At 31.4% G+C, this 24,969-nt stretch overlaps 1 protein-coding gene across 1 annotated transcript in view; it reads right to left on the bottom strand.

The window, feature by feature from the left end:
* Positions 1 to 1,806: 1,806 nt before the first annotated feature.
* Positions 1,807 to 24,969, bottom strand: part of LOC130451619 (hemicentin-1-like) — a 321,757-nt gene continuing 298,594 nt past the window's right edge. Inside the window, exons 13-17 of the mRNA XM_056790757.1 lie at positions 11,855 to 11,967; positions 10,817 to 11,012; positions 9,310 to 9,540; positions 6,028 to 6,281; positions 1,807 to 5,783 (exon numbers count right to left, since the gene is read on the bottom strand). Of these exons, the coding sequence (XP_056646735.1) occupies positions 5,520 to 5,783; positions 6,028 to 6,281; positions 9,310 to 9,540; positions 10,817 to 11,012; positions 11,855 to 11,967 (1,058 nt within the window). The 3' untranslated portion in view covers positions 1,807 to 5,519. The remainder of the gene's footprint in view (positions 5,784 to 6,027; positions 6,282 to 9,309; positions 9,541 to 10,816; positions 11,013 to 11,854; positions 11,968 to 24,969) is intronic.

Genomic DNA, 24,969 nt, shown 5'->3' with positions numbered 1-24,969 from the left:
GTTCTAATTTCTGAATTCAGATAACATTTTTCAATGCTCTCCATGTGAAATATTTGGATAATTGGGCAACGGATCTTTCCAAGCGGATAATAGTTATATTTTTGTTTTAAATTATATATAATAGTTCCAAAAAGCAGTATGTAATAATGCTCTCATGTTTAAAAAATATAAGTACGGCTATGGAATTGAAATATTAATTTGTAAACATCAAACTCAAACAAGAGAGGGAAACATTTTGGTTTTTTTCACAGTCGATGATAAAAACCAAGGATTCTCCCACAAGGAATAGGATAGTCTACTTTCTTTAACACCACACAACCTAATTTTGTGACGACACAAATTATAGCAAGCGTATAGCCATTCTATAAAAGTTTTCGTCTTGGTAACATTGGGAAGAACACTAATCATACTAAGTCAAGTTTATATTTCTTCTTTTGAGTTAATATATTGCTCCGCTTTAATAAATTTTTGGATCCGTTTCTCATGCTGTGCTTAAAATTTTTTCCAAACTTAAGAACCTACTCACATTTTATTCACCTGTATGTGAGGTTCACATGGAAGAAGCCACATCATTTATTATTATGTTGTTTGGTCACATTTTCCATTTTCTAATATCGTGTAATTTGTGATGTCCAAAGACAGTCTGACAGAGTTGTTTAGACAGACCGTCTTATAGGTGGAAGAGTCCTTAAAACATTGAGGTATTTTATAATCATCTGTCTCTTTGGTATTGATGATTGCTTTAACCTCATCATCTGAATCTTCGAAAAGTAATCCGGACTAAGTAATTGAGTCGTAGGTATTTGATAGTATTCTTTCCACTTTAGTATATCGTAGTAAATGCTACCAGCTAACGGTTTATTTCATTTGTCTCTGCATTTTGTAACCTTAAAAGTTATTAATCACCCGTACTTGGCTATTTTTTATTAATTTTAATACTGGCGTAATTGACAGGTTTATGAGTCTTGAGGTTTTTGTACTTATTAGTTCTACGACATGAGAAATAGTTTGCTATATTATGTGTGTTGATAAATCTCTTAACTGCTCAATAATGCATTCTATTAAATAAATGAATAAACACAGAAAACGTAAAATGATATACGTTAACGAACGAAACTAAAATAATAAAAGTAAGGGTTTACATTTAAAATTGTCTCCGAAAATGGAACGCAACGTTCCGAAACTTTGATAAACATTTAGTTCTGTGTGAAGGCTAGCAATCAGCTGATCCTGGATTATAGTATGCAAAGTCGTCATAAGTTTTCTCTTAATAATTATTAAAGGTCATATTTTCAAACTCTGTAAATTTCAATTTACCTAAAATTACTACATTCATATCATACCTTTTGTCTACTCCAACGCTATTCTGGAAGGTTTTTGAACTGCTATTTATCGTATATAGCTGAACGACACTTTTTCAACTTTTTTCACATATCAGATACTCCTCACCCCCCTATCCACCATAACCAGTACTCAAAATTACCTTGTCACCTTTATCTTTTTCTTTACCAAAACACGGGGCAGACATTGTAATTGTGAGTGCGATAAAGTGATAACAATCTTCAGGATGAGAAAAAGATACTTATCAGCTATGAAGGGTAGATGGAAGGAGTATCTTTTATTGGAGAAAAACTGAAAAGTGTCCATCTAAATATGATAACTAACAGTTCAAAAACCTTCCAGAGAGACGCTGCAGTATACAAAGGGTATTGTATGAATGTAACAATTGTTTATGAATTAAAGTATGCCGAGTGAATGTCATAAAGTTCATTATTCAGATTTCAAAAACTTGCGTCGTTACAAAAGTGTTTTCCATGGCGTTAGTAAAATTTGGCACTTCCTTTGAAATTTACGGACAATTTAATGTACACAGATTTCCTCATTCTCTTTACCCTCCATACTATTAGCTTTGTTCGTGGCAGTTAATTTGAACACATTCTGAATGTCTTCTCAACGTTTCAAATGTGAATGCTTTGTTTAGAATATGTTCTGACATGCATTCCTCCATGAATTATTTATTATGGATCCGATTTATGAACTTATAGTTTGACATTCTAATGCTCTGTGGCATGTCTAAACTTTCAGTGATATTTAATATCGCAATATACCCTATTGTTGTTAGCTTGCTTTGCTTCAAATCCATCTCACTAGATTCAAAGAAATCGAGCATCTCAGATTATAATTTGGATTCCAAACTAGCTAAGAGAATAAAATGTATAGAATATTCACCTTACTGAATAATTAACTAGGCGAAGATTTATTCTTGATATTTGTACGTACAAGTCAATAACCACGCCTGTTTGATTACAAGTAGATAGAAAAACACAGACTAGGGAATAGTTCGTGGTAAATATCACAAAAATCGCAAGTTGAAGGTACAAGATACAATGATGCATTGGACGTATTCGGAACACGTTCGAAATTAGAAGTCTGTGCTCCACGAATACAAAATTTTAAATCCCGAACGTAGTTTATTCAAACTGCGCATGAGTCTGATCACAGAACATGTTCAGGATTTTTTTCTAGTTGATGCATTCATTATATATTCACAAAGTTTTAAAAAGCCATTATAAGAGAAAGATGTAAATTTGCAGTATTTTTTCGTATGTCGATATATTTTACAAATTTGAGTTTGTTTATATTTATTCACAAAGTTGACGAATGTCTATTTTCTCTGCAACTATTATGAAAGTTTAGGGAAACATTGAACTACCTATATTTTGTTTACCAGGAAGGAGTACCGAAATGGTATAATGTTGTGTGAAACAATAGAAATATTTAAGACAGTGTAAATAGTATGGTAAAATTGATATTGGTGTTATTTTATTATCTAGTTTTTTTTTATATTTTTTTTTTCAAATAATTTCGATAGGAAAATGATTATATTCAATTGTGGAGCACATAAAAGTTCAAAATATTGACAAATCATAGGCTATCACTAAATTTTTTATGATTCTTTGCAAAAAATTTGTACAATTTCATCTTGAGAATTATAATAGGTTGATATATTGCACCTATTTCCTGGAATAAGACAAAATAATGTAGAAAAAAATGTTATCTGGATTACTACCTTCATGCGGTCGTGATTTTTTATATTGGTTAATATTTACATTAAGGAGAAATAGATATGTTAACACCTTTTTTCTATATATACAAATGAAGATTTTTTTTAATCATCTTCTGGAATAGTTGCATTGACATCACTTCAAGCTTACTAGGGGAATGATTTTTGAAACAATTATAAACTTGATTAGAAGTAATTTAACAGTATTGTTGGTACATTGGGGTTTAGAGAGGTGAAAAATAGATGCCATTTACATGCATTTCCTTAATAACTGATTTTTTAATTGTTATCCTGAAAATTTTTCACATACTTAAAAAGAATTAAAAAAGAAATTATTCCATATAATATTGTTATATAGGGATATAATACTTGTATATAAGGATTAAATTAAGACTTATTTGATTGTCAGATGTTTAAAATTTTTATAATCATGAAATTATTCTAAGAATAATCTACACATGAGAATATATTTAAGTGAACAAATATATAAATAGCATCTATTTCTAGTCTATAGAATCAAATACATTTTGTTACGAAACAGTATGCATATCAAGTAAAACTAATTTTAATGTATACGTACTTTGGTTACAAAGTCTTTCTATACAAATATAGAACAACTTCAGACCCTTAACACTGGGGACAATTTTCGCGTCTATATTAAACTGGCTGACAAATTAAATGGACAAGGTGTAAAATACTTTGTTCTGATATCGATTATATTACTTTACTTAATTTAGTTGTGAGATTAAACTGGATGTTTCCAACTAAGGTAATTAGGAATCTGTATAAGAGCACCGTCACCATTAGTATAAAAGAACAGTATCACCATTTTTGTTGCATATTATTCGTTTTTTATAAACTCAATAGTGGTCAAGTGTGTTACTACACCACAAAAAGCTGCCCAAGGAGATGTTGCTAGAAAATTGGATTTGACCCACGCAGCGGTTTGAAGAGTGTGTCAGCGTTATGAGGAGACTATATACTTTCATAGGCAACCTGGAAAACGATTTACAACTGCTCGTGATGACCGCTTTATTGTGTCAATAACATTAAGAAATCGTCACCTAATGCCGTTCAAGGGCAACGATAGCTCCGTGGGGTGAGGTGCGATTAGTCAGTGGACAGTAAAACAGAGACTGCAGGAAAATGACCTGACCCTAAAATACCTTGGATTTTGGAACAATGGGGATCTATTCTATTCTCAGATGAAACCAGAATATGCCTCCTTGGTAGCGACCGAAGAAGGAAAGTGTACCGAAGATCAAGAGAGCGATTTGCAGATTGCTGCTTTGGAGAGCGGAGTGCTTATGGAGGTGGTTTCTGCATGATCTGAGGTGCAATTTCTATAGGACCCGGTGTTCATTGGAGATTTTAGCAATTCATGTGGTACCTTACGTCGACTACATTGGAGACAAATTTACCTTTTTGTACCAGAATCGTACAGAAGTCGGGTTTCGGGTTATGGATTGGTCGCAGAGGATAGAGCATTTATGGGATGAGCTAGATGTCCTACCCCAAACTCTATCAGAGCTTATTGTTGCTTAAAATCCTACAAGAAACAATAGCTAACTTGATTAGATCTATGCCTAATCGCTTGAGAGCTGTTATTAGGCAAGAGGAGGTCATACCCATTATTAGAAATTAAGTGTTTAGTTTTAAATTGTCAATAACCCTATTTATGTCGAAATACTCGTAAGCTTTCATAAATTTATGCTCACATTAAAGCATATGAAATTGTCTTTCAGACAGCATATTTTTTTTTGATCTCATGATTAATTTCGAAAAAATAAAGTTAAAGTCAAAAGTTAAGTGGTCTGATTTCTATGGTAAGTATAGAAGCAATAATTCAGACTTTTCCAACATGATAATAAAAGTACACGACAATCTATAATATTTATATAACTTTATATCAATTGTGAAATATAAGAGTGAGACAGTATTCCTGAATATGTTATCGAAAAGTAGATTCAATGTAGAAAATTTTTTTCTATCGAGTATTTTATCATTACAGTGCATAAATTGTCAAAAAAAATAGACAGGACTTAAAGGCATTTCAATATTTCTTTCTGTTTTAATTTTAAATTGAATCACTTTCTGTTCAAAATTAACGCATTAATATTCTGGATATATTTTTTTATTATTATTCAGAAACTGTTATATAATTTGAAATATAACTCAAGTTTTGATCATATGAATTAAAACTCCGATACATATTGGAATATTTTGTCGATGCTCCTATTTTTGTTTTATAATTGAAAAATGTCTCACAATAATAATGAATCCAACTAGTTTTATTTGATATACATCTTACATATCTCAATCTTCTAACCTTATTATTAACACTCAGTTCAGATTGGAAAAAGTCACATTACACCAAAAAATCGATATTTTTATATTTAGAGAAACCCTGTCTTATTGTACTGCATGCTGATAATGATTAGAACGGAGAGATTTGTCAAACAGTGCTTTCCTTTTTATTTGGCACTAAAGGCGTTTCAGCTGAAGGCTCCTCTTCAGTTGTAGAAAGTGGTTGTAGTGCTATAGGGGGTTCTCTTGATTGTGGATGGGATCGTTGCGATTGGTGTGGTCCACTTCGATATGCCACTGGATACATACCTGGGGGTAAATGACTCATTGGACCGTAGAGCCACTGTTGTGGAGGTTGACGTGGCAAGGTACAAGATGCAAATGGACTCATCATTTGTGGAGGTCCAGGTAGCTAGAACGAACATTATTGCATGGTTAATCAATAATATAGGCTTTATACGCCATTTAATTTTTGTATTTAGACACAATATTCCTCCACACGCGCAAAATACCTCCATATGAATTTTATATCCATACAGAATTAATTCATTAGTTTCAAAAAAAAGGTTTTTCAACATTTTTGTAATTACTTGTGTATCATCACTAATATACTAATCAATACATTTATATATTAATTTTGATATTGAAATCTTTACCAATTTTTGTTGAGCCGATAAATCATGAGACGGTATGCCGTTTCTCAGAGTACAGAATCCCATATAGTTTGAATTTCCAGGTTGATGTTGTAAAGTACGATTTGGAGATGTTTCTATAGTGGAGACGTGTTGTCTTTTTCTTGAATAATCAGTACTTTCATCTTCATCTAGTGACTGGGGTATTATGTCAGGATTCTTTTCATCACTATCGCATTCACCAGCGCTAGAGTCGTGTTTAGATATTGGACTCCCTCCTAGAGATAAAAAATAAATGCATTTATATTTAGAACAGAAAAGTGGAAAGGAAATAAACTTCTAGGGTGTGCTCATAATAAACAAGCGAAAAAATCAACGCACTCTCGGTTCGACAGACTATTGGGCGTTTTTCAGAGTTAGACTGATTTTTTAAATAATCAAATTCCGTAAGAATTTAATAAGCTTCCAGCTAACTAAACAAATAATGCACAATCTCATCTTATATATGTAGATGTATAGGTAGATTTCTTTAATTTCTTATTTCTTAGACATTTTTAGACAAGTAAAATTTTTGATAATGTCAAGTAATATTTTGATAAAGACTGCAACAGATCGAAACGTTTTATTTTCACCTGTTTAATGAAAACTAATTTTTTTTCCATAATGCCAAAATTTCTTCCGTTTCGGCACATCTATAGCTATACAGGAATTAAATTCAATAAACCCGCGATCGCTACATGCTTCCCGTGAGGAGATATCGTTGCTACGGACAGACGGACGGAAAAATGCTAGAAATAGAATAAAAAAACATGAAAAGTTCACGCCGAAGTCAAATATATCAAAATATATGTTTCCAGCGTTCTTCAAAGGAGGAAACAATTACTTTCATGGAAAATGCCTAGACGAATATTGAATTACATCTCCTCTGAAAAGCTTGATGTTTATCGACCTTTTTTCAATATCAAGTAGACCGTTGTTATTACGACTCATCAGAGTGATATAACAAACTTGTAGAGACTCTGTATAAATTGGTTATAGTTATATTGTTTACAAGTTCGTGCTGATTATATAACGGGAAAGTTTACCAAACTGTTAGTATTGCAACGAATTAATTTCATTTTGAACTAACATATCAATTGTTTACCTATAATTTTATTGCAGTGCAAAAGCTTTTTCAAAATAACCTGAAGTTATTAAATGTATTTAGCCAAAACTAGATGTATCAATGGATTGCAGAATTTACAAGCATGAAATCACGTATATTTATTGAGCTTAAAACCTTTTTCTCAATAGCTATTTGACTGCTCTAGCAGTTGTTTTATCAAAATCAAATGAATATAATAATCAATTTGTAAACGATGAAATACATGTTACATCTACATTTCGATTCAGTGAAAATGTCCAATTTTTAAGCCAATATTTAACCTTCTCAAATGTGAAAGTTCAGCTTGATAGACATTACATAATGGGTTCTCGAGATATGGAAAGTTCGGTCTTGATTTTGAACTTCACAATTCAATTCTTTTTTAATTATAATCGGAATATGGAAAACTATTTCTAACTAAAAGTGACAAAGTCAATATAATATAAACGAGCCTTTTTTTTCAACATAATTATTCTTCTACATAAATACTCTTCTTTTATTATACATTTTCCTAACGTTGTGGTAATTTTTTACGCTCACCTCCAGTGCTTCTTTGAGAGGTCCGAACATATGAAAATCACATTGCAATAAGTCTGGACCGTCTCTTCCAAGAGACGGTAGTAGTAGGATCCGTTTTAGTAGGACACTCTAAACTTATCTAATAGTAGGACACTCCTTTAGTCTCAAAAAAATCGTGGCCAACACGAAATTTGGGGGTGTGGTGATCGAACGATCCCGTTCGATAAGCTGACGAACACGTGTAATGTTTTCATTAGTCACATTGGTGCGAGCACGGTAGGAATGCGCTTGATGTGCAACACGTCCACGGCCTTGCAGGAATTCGATGCATTCAACCTTAACTCTTCACCATGAGGGATAAGTGTTCTAAACTGAGCCTGCGATAAATTTCGGCTGGTTTCACGTTATCATCGATGAGGAACTAATTATACGTTGTTCAACACTCTCTCATTATCATTAATAGGTAAAGTTGGCTGATGTGATTTCTATGCTCAATTTATCCCCACCTAATAACTATAAATGTCCAATCGAACACAAATACTCTTTCCCACTCTCAGTAATTAAAGGCTCGTTTATATTTGATTTACCCTCAAGTAATAATAACTATAGAATAAACAAGAACAATAATAAAGTACATTAGACTGAGTGCTCAAAATTTACTTGAAATATTACATGAAATGATTTTAAAAATATTTTTCCTTTGTGTTGCCCCATCGACAGACAGAACCATCTACAGTCATAAATCATAACCAAATCTTCTCAGAATAATTGTATAGTGTTGACGTTTTGATTGGTGAAATTCAAATTTGAGAAGGTTTTGTAGTGAGTCCTATAAATCTTATATATTAAAAAAATTGATGATTTCCATTCCGAGTCCGTTCAGGCATTCTACCCAACCGATTTGCTTAATTTTTTTTTCAATGGAAGGTATTGATGCACAGATCAGCCATCAACCATCGGATTTCATCTAATTTTCATCATTCTCAAGTTATACTCAAATGCGATTTCCCCCTGTACATTACTTATGGGAGTTTTTCACATACACACGTTCTATCCTCAATATCTCAGGTTCTATTCAAGAAAGAGACTTCGTTTTGGTTTAAGAACACCTTCTTTCTTTTGAGTTTTTGAACATTTAAATCTGTTGAGTTGGAGAGGAGCTAGGCGCGGACATTCAATGTGGAGTTATGGATTTTTGTAGGTTTTTGGCAATTTTTCTACATTCAAAGATCTCAGGTTCTAATATAGCTACAGAGTTCGTTCTTTTCTATTATAATGATTTCTGATACTTATTTAATGGATTCGATGCGAGCGAAGCCGTGGGTAAAAGCTAGTAGTGTATTATTTTTAGATCATTATTATCACATTTGCACGTGATAAATCAGTAGAAATTTTGATTGTTCTATTCCATTATTTTTTGAACATTTTGTGACGATTTCAAGTAGATAGGTCGAGTACTTTATATTTTATATATAAGCAAAAATAGGAAGTATGAAAATTAACGTTAATAAGCTTTGTCCATTCAATTCTAAAGCTTACATAACCTGCAAAATTTCCATTACCAACATTACAACACTGTGGTTTTATTGCAACAAAATTCGTTTTAACAGAATATTTTACTTTAAACTGATTACAATACATACCACCTTTGTCGCTAAGGGTTGGTAAACTCCCCGATCCTCTGTGTTCCAGATTACTCCTGCTGACCGCTACCACGATGTTCTTGTGCCCTTTTAACCGGATATCGTTGTGATGAGTGCATTGCATACGCAATACCATTATGACCACTAAGGCAACAATCAACAGAGCGGATACGACGCCTATCAGGATGCTCATCATTGGCGTAAAATGAAAACTACCGGAACGACTGCTTTCTGGAATTCAATTGAAAATATCATAAAATTGAATTAACTATAGTGTACGTTTCCATTTAACCTCTTTTTTATCGTTTAATGTTTTTGTTCGCCGAGTTTAGGATTATTTTAATAGAAAAGGCAAAATAAACTTTATTATCGTGGTAGAAAAATTGGTTTGTATGCAAATGCTTTAATTATTGAGAAAATTATGGTACTTCAAAGTTCTTAGAAAGTAAGATAAAAATTGTATCCAGATCACAGGATTTAAAATTAATTAAAATTGAAATGTACATTTTGTTGAATAATTTTCGATTGTCATTCAATTAATTGTTTAAAATAATTGTTTAAAATTAATTAACAAAAGAAATAAAAGATAAAGACATAAAGTCTTTTATTCGTTCCTCTGGTAATGATAACATACTTTTAACTATTAGGTATGATTGGCATCCAACTTCTGTATAATTTAAAATTCTGTCAGTTGTCATACCACAGTTCGATCTGATTCAAACCTAGAAAACAAGCAGGACAGGTAAATCAGGTGATTTACATTCAATATCCTCAGTTTTGGTTCGCAATTTGATAGTGCAGTTACCATACTCGTTGCATCAACCTTTTTTGTCGTTTTACAGCAAAAGCTACGCTGATATTGTTTTTAGAAATCAGGACGACGAACCCTTCTCAATTTAAACGTTTAATGGAATATCAATTTTTCATTTTTTCAAGGAATCAGGTAGTAAAAAATTTTAAACAATTCTACAAAAAGAGAAATTTTTAAAATAACTTTAACTTACGTGTTGTTAACTGCATCAAATCTGAACTTGAGTTTTTATCAAACTGTGAAGATTGAAAGTCTCATTCTACGAATATATGGATATGGATATATTGATCCTCATCAATCTCTCTTAAATCATTTTTATTAGCCATGTGGGCTCTAAGGGAATCAAATTTTTCGACTCATCAAAACTATTGATTACAATGGAAATTATGATCCGATTCAGTCTCAGAACTCACCACTTTTTAAACAAAATCTGACAAATTACCACCTAACTTCGCACGTGTATGTTATTTTTCAATAAACCTTTTGATTTATAAGTGTGGAAACTCCCACATCTACCACAATTGGATTTATTGTTATACCAAGCTGAGAAGAGATAACTGGCAAGTAGAATATTTGAATAGTGAAATAACAGTTTCTTGGAATTATGTAGATATAATTCATTTATTTCTCAAGTTTTCAACCACAAGAATAGAGTTTTTTTTTGAAAAATTCTCAAAACTCTATTCTACAACTTACCTTTTTCTGCTGTTAATTGTTTCTCCGGTAACCTCAAAGTAGCTGCTTGAACAACTGCTGGTTCACTTCGACCTTTTGCGTTATAAGAAAATAATACTGCATTGTACAGGACACCAGCAGCTAAACCCGTAACAGAAAACCGAGCAACTGGAGAAGTAAGGTTATTTATTAATTCTTGCGATTGGCTTTCTCTCACCTGAAAGATATTTTTATAAATTTATTAACTTATCGGTGCTTAAGTCAATCAAATCTACTAAAATCTTGCCTTTAGATTGATTATATTACATTTTCTAGGAAGAGTAAATTGTAAATATTATCAACAACGAATTTAAATTTTGGCAAATGCGCACGAACTTTCACCAAAATTGATAAAAATTGCAAACTTGAAATAAGTGACATTTTCATATAACTGCTCATTTTGATAAAAATAATTAAATAGTATGGAACGTTCTAATTCCACTTAAAAATCTCTTCTATTATCGGTAACTCCCTCGAAGTTTTAATAACAGTGAGTTATCAAAAATAACAATTTTGAATGTGAATGTTTCAATTGCAGTGTAAAAGTCCCCTTTTGCAATTTATTTGTAGCAAGCAACTAAAAAACTAACCGAGAAACCAATCAAGCTTTCGAACTTTTGATATTTAGAACTGGACGTTTTTTATATTCCTTCATTACTTTAATCGCGTTGAAGAGATCAAAAATAAGCTTCTATGCACTAAAACAATAAGGCTCTTCATCCTCAGTACACTTAGAATCTTAACTTGTATAATTTTTATCCCGAATAACATAAAACTAGGTACATATTTTTGAGTATAAACTTTTGAATATTCAAAAATAAAATTAGAAATAACAACTGGGAAACCGCCCATATTCGTCTAAAGGATATTAACTGAATGTTTATTGGGTAAAAAAAAAGAATCTATATAAATATTAGAGATTATTCGTTCCTAATGAATAATCATTAAGAGCAATGGTATCTGCATGTTCTGATGGTATTTTTGAATTTTTTTTCAATATAATAGGGAGTCTAGTCTCACCTCAAGAAGAAAGGATTGTGGAAGACCCCCGTTGAATCCTTCAGAACATCTTATATTAAAAGATGTCATAGAAATATTCAAAAGAGTGCAGTTATGAACTTGATCTGGCCGACCTGAAACAAGCATGAAAATTTGTCTCAGATTATTAGCAACTGTTATAGCAAATTAAAGATAAAATGAGCTCAAGTACATTTAATGAAATCATTAGAAATTGTTTTTTTCAAAAATTCATACCGTAGTCGTTTGAAAAAATGTACTCGCAGCAGCTCTATGGCACCAAATCCCTACTGATTTGAGTTACGTTGTCATCGTTTTCGGTCAAATTTTTATTTGTCAAACGATGCGCGCTGGTGAGATTCAATTAGTATTCCAAACCTTTGTTCAAACATTTGGGCTTCTTACATACTTTCATACTTAGACCAAATATATAACTAATGTGTTACTTATACGCTCGACCCAACTAAAACGTTTTTTTGAGAAAACAGAAACGAGGCGCGAATCAAAAATGCTGTCTAATACATCGCTGAATTGAAAATGAAAAGAAGGATTTGTGTATCTTTTTCATTTTTTTTTCTTCGCCCTCCAGCACTACAGAACTATTTGTATTGTTTTAGGCTTCTTGTATATCGTTATTACTTCCCTGTTGGTCGTCATATCCAGATCCCTTTCGCTATTTTGACACCGCCATATATTTTACTGAGAACTTTTTTCCCTATATTCGCAGTTTATTCTGAATTCTTTTGTATTCATTCTAATTTTTAATGCTCTTGGCACCATTTGTGATAGTAATCCTACCGCACTATAACCTTTCAGAATTATCTATCTCATTTTCTTCTAGGGTTGTAGTTGTTATGGTTACTTCTAGATAATCGAATCGATAAATTGTGCAGTATATTCTTTTCCAGTTGTTATCCATTTTGTATTTTTGGTTTCATCTGTGACTTCAGAGCGCATCTCCGTGTATTTTGTTTTCTTTCCGTTCAAAACTTTTTCCATTTCTCTCTTGTCATCTTGTGCTGTGCTTTATAGCGTCTGATTTTCGATATTTCATCTTATTACTCTTTCTAGTATAATGTTAAATAAGCTATTAGAGAGACGATTGCATTGACTTAATCCCTTTTTTATTATAAGCTCATCCATGAAATAGCTGCCTTACATTTATCATCATCAAACCATTCGTCTCTTTTTTCTGCTTGGTTTTTTCTAGGTAAAAGTTCGTTGCTTCTACCATCGTTTTTGAATCTCTTTTATATTCATTGATTATCATCATCAATCAAGTTATTAGATTTTAGTGTACCTTCAGTCTCTGAAGCGCGAAACGCGCGCCACACAGTGTAATTGTTAATGTTGGTGTAAACAGTATATTCAGTATGAATATCGCCAATGGTTTCAGAAATTCCAACTTAGTAAAAAAATGTGGGTGAATATCAATTCATATGAATGAACTATGAAAATAAACTTTGTTTGGAGCCCTCGTAGATTCGAATCACAAGAACTGTTAGTTATATTTCGACAGATCTATAGAAATCAAGCCTCGGGAGCTTAATACGCGTATTCGGTAATAAAATGTAGATTTCTAATAAAATATTTCAAGAAACGCATTTCACAGGCAACAACTTAAATTACAATCTGAATCAAAGAACGGAGCCGTTGCTTGCAAGGAGAAAGTAAATATCTCTATTTGATATGCAGATGTGATGTTTCAATTTTCTCGAGTTTTTGCGTGCATGAAAGAGTTTGTTATCTTACATGGATTTGCATGATGTTTAAACTCGCTTTTAGGTTGCTTTTTCTAGATTATAACGGTTTTTGGATTAGTTTTTGTTTTTACAACATAAAACAACCATAAGATTAGCGAATTATCAAATTTTATCTGATAAACAAAAACTTGTGTAGATTATTAGTAATCAAAACAATTTATCATCGATACGGTCACTCTACAACTACGCTATATATGCTTTGTTGGTCACACAACACATGTCAAGGGGGTAAGTTCAATTCATTCCACACGTTTTGTATCGTGATAGGTTACTATAGCGCCGTTTATAGTTGTGAAGGTATATAAACAATGTCCTAGAATACATTCAAAGAATTTACATGGCTTTGAATTTGGCAACATGGGAGTTAAGGGGAAGAAAGCGAAGTTATTGATACCAACATAGTTAATCTGGGAGAAGTTCATCGTTTGTGCAAAATTCTTTGTTTTGAAGGCGGACTACTTTCTGAAAAAATATTGTTTTGTCAAAACATACAAATATGTAGAATACTTTGAGTATTTTTACACATTCTAGACCCAGTTTAAACCCCTGGAAACATTTTAGTAAAATCTCTAAGTAAATAATTTTATAACCCTCATCTCTATTCAAGTGGAAAGAGAAACAATTTACTTTTATAATAAATATTTTCATTATTTTGATAAACTACTATTTTTTATTAATTTATAGCAAACACGGCTTTTGAAATTGTTTTTTGGTTTTTAAGTCGTGTTTATTTCAGAATTTGAAAATCTTTCACAGCAACAACAGCAGATGTTTTCAATTTGCACAATCCAAAGGATTTTATTATTTTCTGTAAAATTTACCCTCGAGCCGTTGTCATTCTCGCTTTAAAAGACCCATTCATGTTAAAATGCCCTTTTGTTTCGCGATAAGCCTTTCGATTAAATAGCTATATGAATCTGTTCACATGTTTTGAATCCTTTCTCCATATCCTTTTCAACTTCCACGTCCTCAGCCTGATCTATGCACCGGTCTGGGCATCTCGAAATTAACGGACCGTGAACTGGAATAAACTGGCCCTGAGGGCTTTACATTTAGAATCTCGAAACTTCACAACCTAAATTTTATTACCCAACTTGTCGACAGTTGTTTTTTTTTCAATGCCAAACTTGTAAGTTTCAAGTATCCGCATAAAGAAAAGTTTTCTCATACCTCTATAAAACCTTTTGAAAATGCGCAACCGAATTTCTGTTTGTTTAGAAAGATAGTTTGAATTCTTCCTTTACATCAGATAAAGCTTTATTGTAAGTGAAATTCTATGCAGTAATTTTTTGTTTCTTGCTTTATTGAATTTACCAGGTGTCGAAAATATTTCTTTCGATATTATCTATTCTAAGGTCAATATTTAAGACATCACTCGTGATTTTAACGAATCCATTATGGATAATTTGATACACATAATCTCATTTATGATTTATATTTTTCAATAATCGTGTATCATAAGATTGAAAGATAAATTTTGATTAGAATTAAATTAATTTATCTTTCTTTTACATTGTCTTTTCAATAGAATAAAGTAGCGACGAAATTACTATATTTATTTAAAAATTCATCGATCGTTGCGAGAATTATGAAATTCATATTCAGATATATTGAAAGAAATGTAGGCTCGACAAATATTTATCTTCCCACTCGAAAGTAACAGTAAACGTAATATTCATAAATTTCGTGTATCTAAGAAAAAACAACAAACGTTTTTTTGAGAAAACATACTACTACATTTGCAGCTATCTACGATGTGAAATATTTGCTAGTGCTTTCCATATCAATTGTGCTGAGAAGCTAAAAGGAATAAAAACTTATATTTCTAATAAAAATAGCGTTTTAAATGAACAATTAAAATTTTAAATAGTGAACACACTGTTTATACTACTACTACACAAACACTCACAATTACATTGTCTGACGCGCGTTTCGATAACCAAGTTATCGTCTTCAGAGACTATGTTGGTTATATTGAAATAGAACGTTTTAACGATCGTAATTTATACACTTATGCGGATAAAGTATGCTTATTATTTGTAGGAAATAATTTTATATATAAGGGTAAACACTTTTTTTAACAATATTAAATGAAATCAAAAATTTTCAAAACAATTACAATAACACTTAATTTGATATATTCTAAACTACCTATTTCCAGCCTATGCTCACTAATGCGGAGTGTATCAAATGAATACTCATTCATGAATACAATCAGGTTATTCACTTTATTTGCAAGACTTTGGACATTCATTAAAATTTTCCAAAAGGTCTCTTATCAATGGACATATACTCCTCTTTCCAAAAAGTTTGTACTAACTTATGCTGGGTTTGGCGTTTCCATGAAAAAAATCTATTTACTGATACATTATCTGGCCATATGTCATTTTTATGAATGCTGTTCACTTAGTTGACAGACACAGAAATTTTGAATGATGAATAAGTAGTAGGTTGACGCCATTTAGTTTCACAACCATAATATTGGACGCATAATTTTTCAAATAATTCTTCAAATCATTTGAGTCGACGTCGGGCTCAAAATTTGTCGAGTGATAATGTCTATGACTATTAGAGGAGAATACTGCTGCCTTGCATGGACACTAGGATTATTACATCTCATTACTGAAAAATTAAGGAGTTCTGAAAGCTAGATTTGATCTGCATCGGTAGTAATACTTCTGAAGAAAAATAGTTGATCCTTGAGACAATTTATGATAAGATCTTGTTTTTAAATAGCAACTTCTTTATTTTTAATTATCAAATCTTTTACTCTAATATCTTTTATAGGTATTTAATAGTGATATTGTCAGGCATTCAGACAGTCTCTTATTTCTCTCTGTATCACTATAGCAAATCACTTAGCTATATGTTCCACATTCTTCACGTCTTTCATTTAATTTATTGATAAATTAATTTTTTCGCAGTCTTTCGCCATCTAATACACGCTTCCGATAACTCCTGATGTACTTCAGCATAAGGGTTCGATAATCCACACCCTCAAAAATAATACAAGTATATTCAATCTATATTTCTTATTATTTTGTATAAATTACGACAATTTTGAAAATGGAAACATTAAACAAGATAGAATACAAAGATTTGAAAGAGAATGAGAATGAGAATACCAAGATCAACAAGTTTTATCAAAAATATTATGGTTTCAATTGCACATTATCGTTTATTGTATGGTGGTACGTTAGTTAATTATACAATGAATTTTTTGAATCACTTGAAATTACGTAGGTTTTTCGAATTGGTTAATTTGTAAAGCATCAAAAACTGAACGATTGAAACTGTTATTGACCGCGGTTGAATAAAAAAAAAGAAAATTCAGAAGTCTATTCAATATTCAAGAATAAAGCTTTAGTGAGTTTTAATTAGGTTGTCAATGTCTGATATAATTGTTATATTCTTGGAGTGGAATGACTGATTTACTCTAAGTTTGAACAAAGCCTTCAAGCTAACCTCTCATTCTCAATCTAGGACTTCACTTTTCAGTAAAACGACAAAAGTAAACTAATTGTTTCTAGATTTGCCTTACAGTAACTATAACATGTTTAATTAGGTTCATATGTATCTTGAACTGTTCCGATAAACACAGAAAAACCACTTGATGATCTTCAAGCTTGAGACAATTAAAATTTTCACAAGTAGGAAAAACTACAACCATAGCTTCGACAAAGCCAAAAGTGTGGGGAAGAAAACAGAACAAAAATTTTCTTCATTTTTAAATTCAGCTTTTGCAATAGAAACTCCTCTTCAGAACTAAGTGAATATTTTAATGTAATATTCAATTCTAAATATCATTAAGCGTTATCATGTGAGGATGAAGGTACATTTTGATTTTATTTCTGGTAATATTTGAACAATAATTGACAAAATATGACATTTTATTGTATCTAATCTAACACACTGAGATATTCTAATATCTTATTGAAGTTTGAATCTTCAAAATCAATTTCTGACTGACCTGCCTGACCAAATTAGTTTCCTGGACATGTTGGAATTGTTTAGTCAGAATAGCTGTATTCGTATGTATAGGATATAAAAATAGTATTCCATTATTCATTTTTCTGATAACCAGAGTTGTCTTATCAGACTTTGGTACTTATCACAAAATAAGAAAAGGAAAGCTCAACTCCAGAATAGGTTGTCATATTTCACCCACCCTCTTATAGGGCTAACCTTTAGCCATTATGGGAAAAACAAAAAAGTTTTACGACGATCGTAATATATGCGGAGTGGAAAATCTTGGACGATATTTCAACGTGGTAAAAAACGAGTCTCCCCATCGATAAGAATATGAATCCGTCTTATCTTGATCTATATCGGCTATTCACTAAAGTTAACAGACCATGTATTGACAGTGGCGTCTAGGAAATAGAAGAGGCATTAGTAATATGTTAATGTCACAAATAAGTGTTATGTAACCATAATATATTTCTGTTAACCGTACAAGCAAAGATTGATATTTTTACTTGTGTTGAATATATTTGTATAGAATAAAAATCATTCCTAAGTGGAAAGGAGTCAAACTATTAACAATTCACATTCTCATGTGATCTATGTGGTTACTAAAATTGATATTAAAAGTTACCAAAAAATAGGGTTAATATGATCTAAGTAATTAAAACAGGCCATATGTAGCACCCAATCGTATTCTTGATTGAAATCATCGTATTAGTGATGGCCATAATGATTTGCACCAAAACTTTTTGTGGTACGTGTTTATTTCACTATATGTATTTTAATCGTATTACATAAAGCTCTTTGGAGGTTGTCAATCATAAATGACGCTATTTGGTCTTTATTTCATTGTCCTAACCATTATTGTACTCTTATTTTATATACCACAGAAGGCTTTTAACTAGTGTGGATTTGGTTAATCTACTATGATCGCGGACTTGAATATTATTGTTTGCGTATATGTTTTTGACAGTTTTTATATTAAAAAGTATATTTTAGTTGTATAATTACGTCGTCTGGCTTAATGCAGCCAAATTCTTTCGTTAGATACCCAAAAAAATACAGTATATGTTTGTTATATTCTCTAGATATTCCATCTATTTATAATGGATTGATTACTGCAATATTTCCAAAATTAGTTAGCTAGCTCAGCGTTGCGATCCCATATATGTTCTTAAAACTTCTATTGGCAATGAATATCATATATAATTGAATATAAATTTAATGCTTCCATGAACTAGAGACTTTTGAAAAGGAATGAGTGCTTACAATGTATGAAACCAAATAATGTAAGAAATTTCTGTATCTTTCAAAGCAACAGTGACTTTTTGTGTCACTGGATAGATGGTCAAGACACTGATACAAATAAATTTTTCTCCATATTTGATATATCCCTAAAGCGAAAAAAGGAAAAGCTATCAATAGCTATGAAATGAAAAGTTTCAAATATACTGAAAATCAATACTCTATCCTTGTCTACTTTTTATGCCAAAGCCGTACAAATGAAGTTTATATCTCAAACAGGACTTTGTAGAGTTGGTATAAAATCCTATATGAACTCTTAGGTACGCAAACAACAGAATCGTAAAAACAAAATGAAATGTGCTTCAGAAAAAAATGAGAAGGAATTTAGGTTTCATAAAGAGTCGTAATGTGATTTTTACTTTCAGACACTTTGAGCTGTAAGAATAATTACAAGTATCTCCAATGAAGACAAATTGAAATTAATAATAGAAGAACAGAAATTATTCATACCATAAATGAAAGCACAACACCATCTCTGAATTGAAAACTTCTTTGGTAACAAGCAATAATGTAACAAGTTTCAAATACATCGTGGCCCTAGGTAAGAGATTCTAATAAATTATTTGAGATGAAATAAATACTCATACTTGAAGGAAACAAGTACTATTAACAATGAGGAATTCACATATCACACAGCTATTAGAATCTGTGATCTTTGAGATTAACCATAGCTCGGATCATAGTTGAAATCATTGACTAGGCAGACTACGTCTGCTTCTTTGTGTTCAACTATGTCTTACTAAATGAAAAAAAAAATTCTTTTGAAAAAGACGCAAAAGGCTGAAGCTTAGAAAACCATTACAATATTAAGTGAAAAAGCAAAGTAAGCGTACTTCAAAATGGAACGAGAATTGGAATTTCTCTATAATATAGAATATAAAAGATCGCATTTGGTTTGTACCGATAAAGGTATTAGTTGCTGCATTGAATTATTATCTCAAAATAAGTGTTGCTGAACGTTTTCATAGTAGGAAATTTTTCTGGAAATATTTTTATAAAAGAGTATTGCAAACAGTGTCAAGCAACATAAATAAGAAATCACAATATAATAGTTCTTGACATCTTTTTAAATGATTCTACAATACGTGTTCAGCAGACCGTACTGAAGTAGAAAACTCCCTAGATTTATTTCTTGGTTTGTCTGTCTTGTTGTTTTCTAGTTAAGTGTATTCAACCTCAAAATTGCATCACATTCTAGATAACGCAATTTGAGAATAACTGATAGATCTGAGAACAGATTTTATCAAACAGGACAACTCATCCTAATTGATATGATATGCAAAGCGGAACTTACGAATCTCTAATTTAAAATATTTTTTTATGTCCTATATAATGCGGAGACTATGTTTATAACAACTATAAACTTTTAAAACTACAATACCACAAGTTATAAGGAACATTTTTCTTATTTCTTTACTTTTTAATTATTCTTTGTAACATCTACCATACTACTGCCGAGACTCCTTTCCGTCAAAGTTTCAGAGACATAAAATGAATAGAAGCATCCTTTTCTGAATAATAGTTCACAATTAATTTCAAAAGCGGTCGAGAACAAATTCGGAACACTATACAATAATTATAGTTGAGAAATTTTTTAAACGCATTCCTGTGGACTTAGTAAATAACCAATGTGATATTTTTCTTGTTTTTCAAAAATCAAGATAAACATTGATTTTTATGAGAGGAATGAAGTTTTCGTGGGAATTATTGAAGCTGCTTATAAAATTATGATTTTTTGGTCCTATAAAAAACTTTATGATTAAGGAATGCTATATAAATAAACAGGCATCATGTAAATACATCACAAATAGTGTGGTGAGGTGATTGTGCAGCTGAATTGATCTGTAAATAGGGCTTGCACAGAACTAATCATAGAAATAGACATATATATATATATATATATATATATATATATATATATATATATATATATATATATATATATATATATATATATATATATATATATATATATATATATATATATATATATATAACGAGGCAGCGGAGGGATCCTGGGATGTCTATAAGAAAGCCAAAAAAAAGCTAGAGAATAAGGAAATACATGGGCAAAAACTCTGCGATGAATTGGCGGAAGAGACTCCTTTTGAAATTGATGAGTGCCTCAAAGAAAAAATACAAACACTATTCCCAATAATAAACCATAGGTTACCAACATAGCAAATATATTTACTCTCGAGGAATTATCACAGGCATGTAACAAATTAAAGACATAAAAAGTCCCGGGATTGGACGTAATCCCCACTGAAGTTGTGAAAGAGCTCGTAGCCGAAGCACTAAACGCCATGACTGTCATGGTTAGACAAGGATACCCCCGTTGAAAATTAGCTAAGTTAGTATTAATTCATAAATCAAGTAAACCTTTTGACCGCCCTAACGCTCACAGACCACTTTGTATAATCTATATACTAGCCAAACTCCTCGAGTAGAAGACTAACTTGAGGAAGGCGGAGGTATATCTCAAAACCAAATTGGATTGAAAAAAGGAATATCCGCTGTACAAGCTGTCGAAAATGCCACGAGACAAACATATAACGGTTCAGGGAGAGAGCAATGGTGCGCACTCATAACAGTTTTATTCAGTACCATGGACTCACTTTTCTAGAGAGCTAACAAACAAAAAAAATTATGAATTTGATGAACTACGTACGAGATTACGATACTGTGTCCTTGGTAAAACAACATATGACATGTCGGCGTGTATACTACATGGATCAGTACGCAGACCCATCGCGTGGAATATATTTTATGACCTTATATTGAGAATGCGAATATAGCTTCCTGGAAAATGAATGATTGGATCTAAAAACCGGACTAAGATTGGATATGGGAAGATATTGACTTTATAGCTGATGTGATAAAAATGATAAAGAAGACAAATGACAGACTAAGCGATCTCATGAAAGGGGATTGTTTTACGAAGTTGTACAAACGGTCTTGTTGTATGGATCTTCGATATAGGGAAATCAACTAGAAATAAAAAGGTGCCAGAAAATAAAAGAGAGGTAATAAAGAGGAAGACATCACTACGGGCTGCTAGCGGGTATAGAATCATATCAACGGCGGCAATCCAAGTTCTCATCGGAATACCTCCAATAAACCTCATCTTCAAAAAACGAGCCCAAACTGAAAAGTAGCGAAATAATTAAAGCTAAAGAGATTACTTTAATAAAAAAAAAAACGATTGGACAGGAATGAAATCAAAGATCAATGGACAAAATATCATATCCCCAATATAGAAGTAGATATCAATTATCCACACCGTAGGATTATTTTTCACCCAGGCACCGGTAGGACATGGATCCTAAAGCATATATCCAAAACATTGGACACCTACTTCTAAAACAAAGAGGTTTCATAAAAAACAAAACAGAAACTTAACCTTATAGGGGTAATATCTCAGAAAAAGTAGACTGAGGAAATATTGTTATAGGAACGATCCGATATAATTTCCTACAGACAATCAGTGCCTGAATTTTGTCGTGTGAATTTAGGCACACTCTGTATTCTCAATTTAAAATGATTGTTATGAAAGAAAAGTTGTTGCATTTTCCGTTCATGATGCATTTTCTGCGTGCTTGACGACATTATTAGGATCAATGGAGGTTGAATATACGTTATATACTCATACTCGTAATTTCGTTAGCATCAGCAGTCACGTATTTCTATCCCTAGATGAGGTTATTTGCCGAGGTATAACTACAGGATTCACAAATATTGTCTCTTACCATCTCATATAGCCCAATACCCACATGTTTTGTACTAGACGACGTGATAATAATTGATAAAGTTTTATGTACCATATTAAAATGTATTTTTCAAATAATTTTTTGTCTCAATATCGAAGCCTTTAATTGAGATTTTATGCTGAAGATTTTGAATTAATTGGATATAATCCTTATTCGTTTATTTCATTGTAGTTCATATATAATATAATGATTAAGTGAATAAATTATAGAGAAAAAACGTTTAATTTGTGTTTCTCTTAACCACAACTTTGTTCTTAATTGAGGATACTATAGTTTATCAGTAGTAATTATCTTGAGACTCCATTTTATGATCTACCTATGCATATCTATTGATATATTCGAGCCTTAATGTTTTTTATAGAATTTATAAAAATTAACACAATTTTCTGAGAATTTGTTTTTCTAAAATGAAGATCGTTTTATGGCAACAAAACAAATATATTTCAATTAATGAAGCAACCGTTTATAGTAATTAACAAAAATAAGAATAAGCAGCAAGTAAATATATGTGATTAGCTCAGTGGTGTAGCGATAGGATTTTTCCAAATAGCGCCCACACATTGAATGAATTAAATTTGCTTCAAAGTAGTTAATTCTAAACACATGATATGTATTGAGTGTAAAATGTAAAAGGCTCAATATTAAGCCTTAGAAGTATGTATTTTCAAAATAAATATTTATTATAAGTGCGTATTTTAATTCATTATTGTGACTAAATCAAGATATTTCAATCAAAACAGAATATTAAGAATAAGAAATACGTTCATTCTAAGTAGGTGTTATAAGTTTAAAAAGAATTTGAAATGATAGTTTTGTAATAGTTGTTTTGTATGAAATCTTCGTAACTTCATTTATTTAGCATAACATCAGATTGATCTTTCATAATTGTAGATAAAACTGTTATTTATTACCAAAAAATTCACTTTATTGTCTGTTTGTGGCTATCCAATTTGCTATATGTATGAACGGCCTTCATCACATGTGAACGATCGTTAAAATCTATTCAATTATATTTTTGAGAGTTGACGCAGCATTCAAATTTTTAAGGTCAACAGAGATACTTCTCCACTTTCAAATTAATTGTGACTGCTTTTTATTTCTTTAATGAGTTCTCGAGATATTGATGCTTCCCTATGTAATATATTGTGGTCACCATGCCATGTGACCTTGCATTAAAAAATACATAACTCAGGTAATCTATTCTCCGAATAAATTCCCTCAATAAAATGATAATCCATCCATACCTGACTGATCGATATTTGACCCAAGAAATTCCAAGTTACCTTCTTAATGTCTACATAGCATATAACTAAATTAATCCTCCCCAATATACCTGATTTTGGAAAAAAACAAAAACCTTCTTCCTGATCATTGTTCCTTATTCACACGCACTCAGGCTATGCGTTTAAAATCGTCGAAAAATTCATTCTATCTCCAGACCGCGAAGTTTTGTTGAAATATTATTGTAAGTTGTGAGTTATTGAATTTTGTGCTACCTCTCTACTACCCTCGACACTAAGACGAGTGCCTATAATATTTTGGGCAACCGTTTCCAAATAATTTTGAATATTTATTAACTTCTTCAAAGCAAAGCAAACATTACGCGACATTTGTATCATGAGATAACTAACAAAAAAATCAAGAAGACATAAACAGTGTTGAGCAATGTTCTGTAATTTTGCAATTGTATTTTTTAATAATTCTTACTTCATCAAATTGTATCTATAACAATGAACTTTAACTTTACTCCACAGCGAATTTTCCAGTTAATTAATAAGAAGTAATAGTTTTCATTACTTAATTTTCTTCACACTTTTTTACCTCTATGTTCATAATATAGTTGTCCAAATTTGTCATCATCAGCATCTATCATGTAAATCATTCTCAAAGAACAATTTCATCAAGATTTACACGAAAAATTTAATTTTCAGTCCATTTTAAATAGAACAATTTTCCACTCAATTTATTATTATCAGAAAGTACAGATTTTAATTAGACTTTTCATTAATTTAATAATAAATCCAATTCTTTCATCAAAAACGTTTTCTCATTCAAACAAAATCTATATAACAACTGAAACCTTCAATACCTTATCAGAGTTTCTATTCTCAATAAATTGAAAAAATGGACTAATAAATCAAACAGCTTCTTCAAGATATTTCAATGTAAAAGATTTTATCTTAAGGGTGAGATTTCCTTGCAAAAGGCTAATATTACTGCACCCTCGCTATTAATTACAAAACAAGTTCCAACCCCACAATTTGTTCCCACGATTATGTTTGTTTCTAGTCTGAAAATTCGCTTTTAATTAGTC

Source organism: Diorhabda sublineata, chromosome X (genome assembly GCF_026230105.1).
Source record: "Diorhabda sublineata isolate icDioSubl1.1 chromosome X, icDioSubl1.1, whole genome shotgun sequence".
In the NCBI taxonomy this organism is placed as follows: domain Eukaryota; kingdom Metazoa; phylum Arthropoda; class Insecta; order Coleoptera; family Chrysomelidae; genus Diorhabda; species Diorhabda sublineata.
This window is presented reverse-complemented; position numbering and strand designations above follow the sequence as displayed.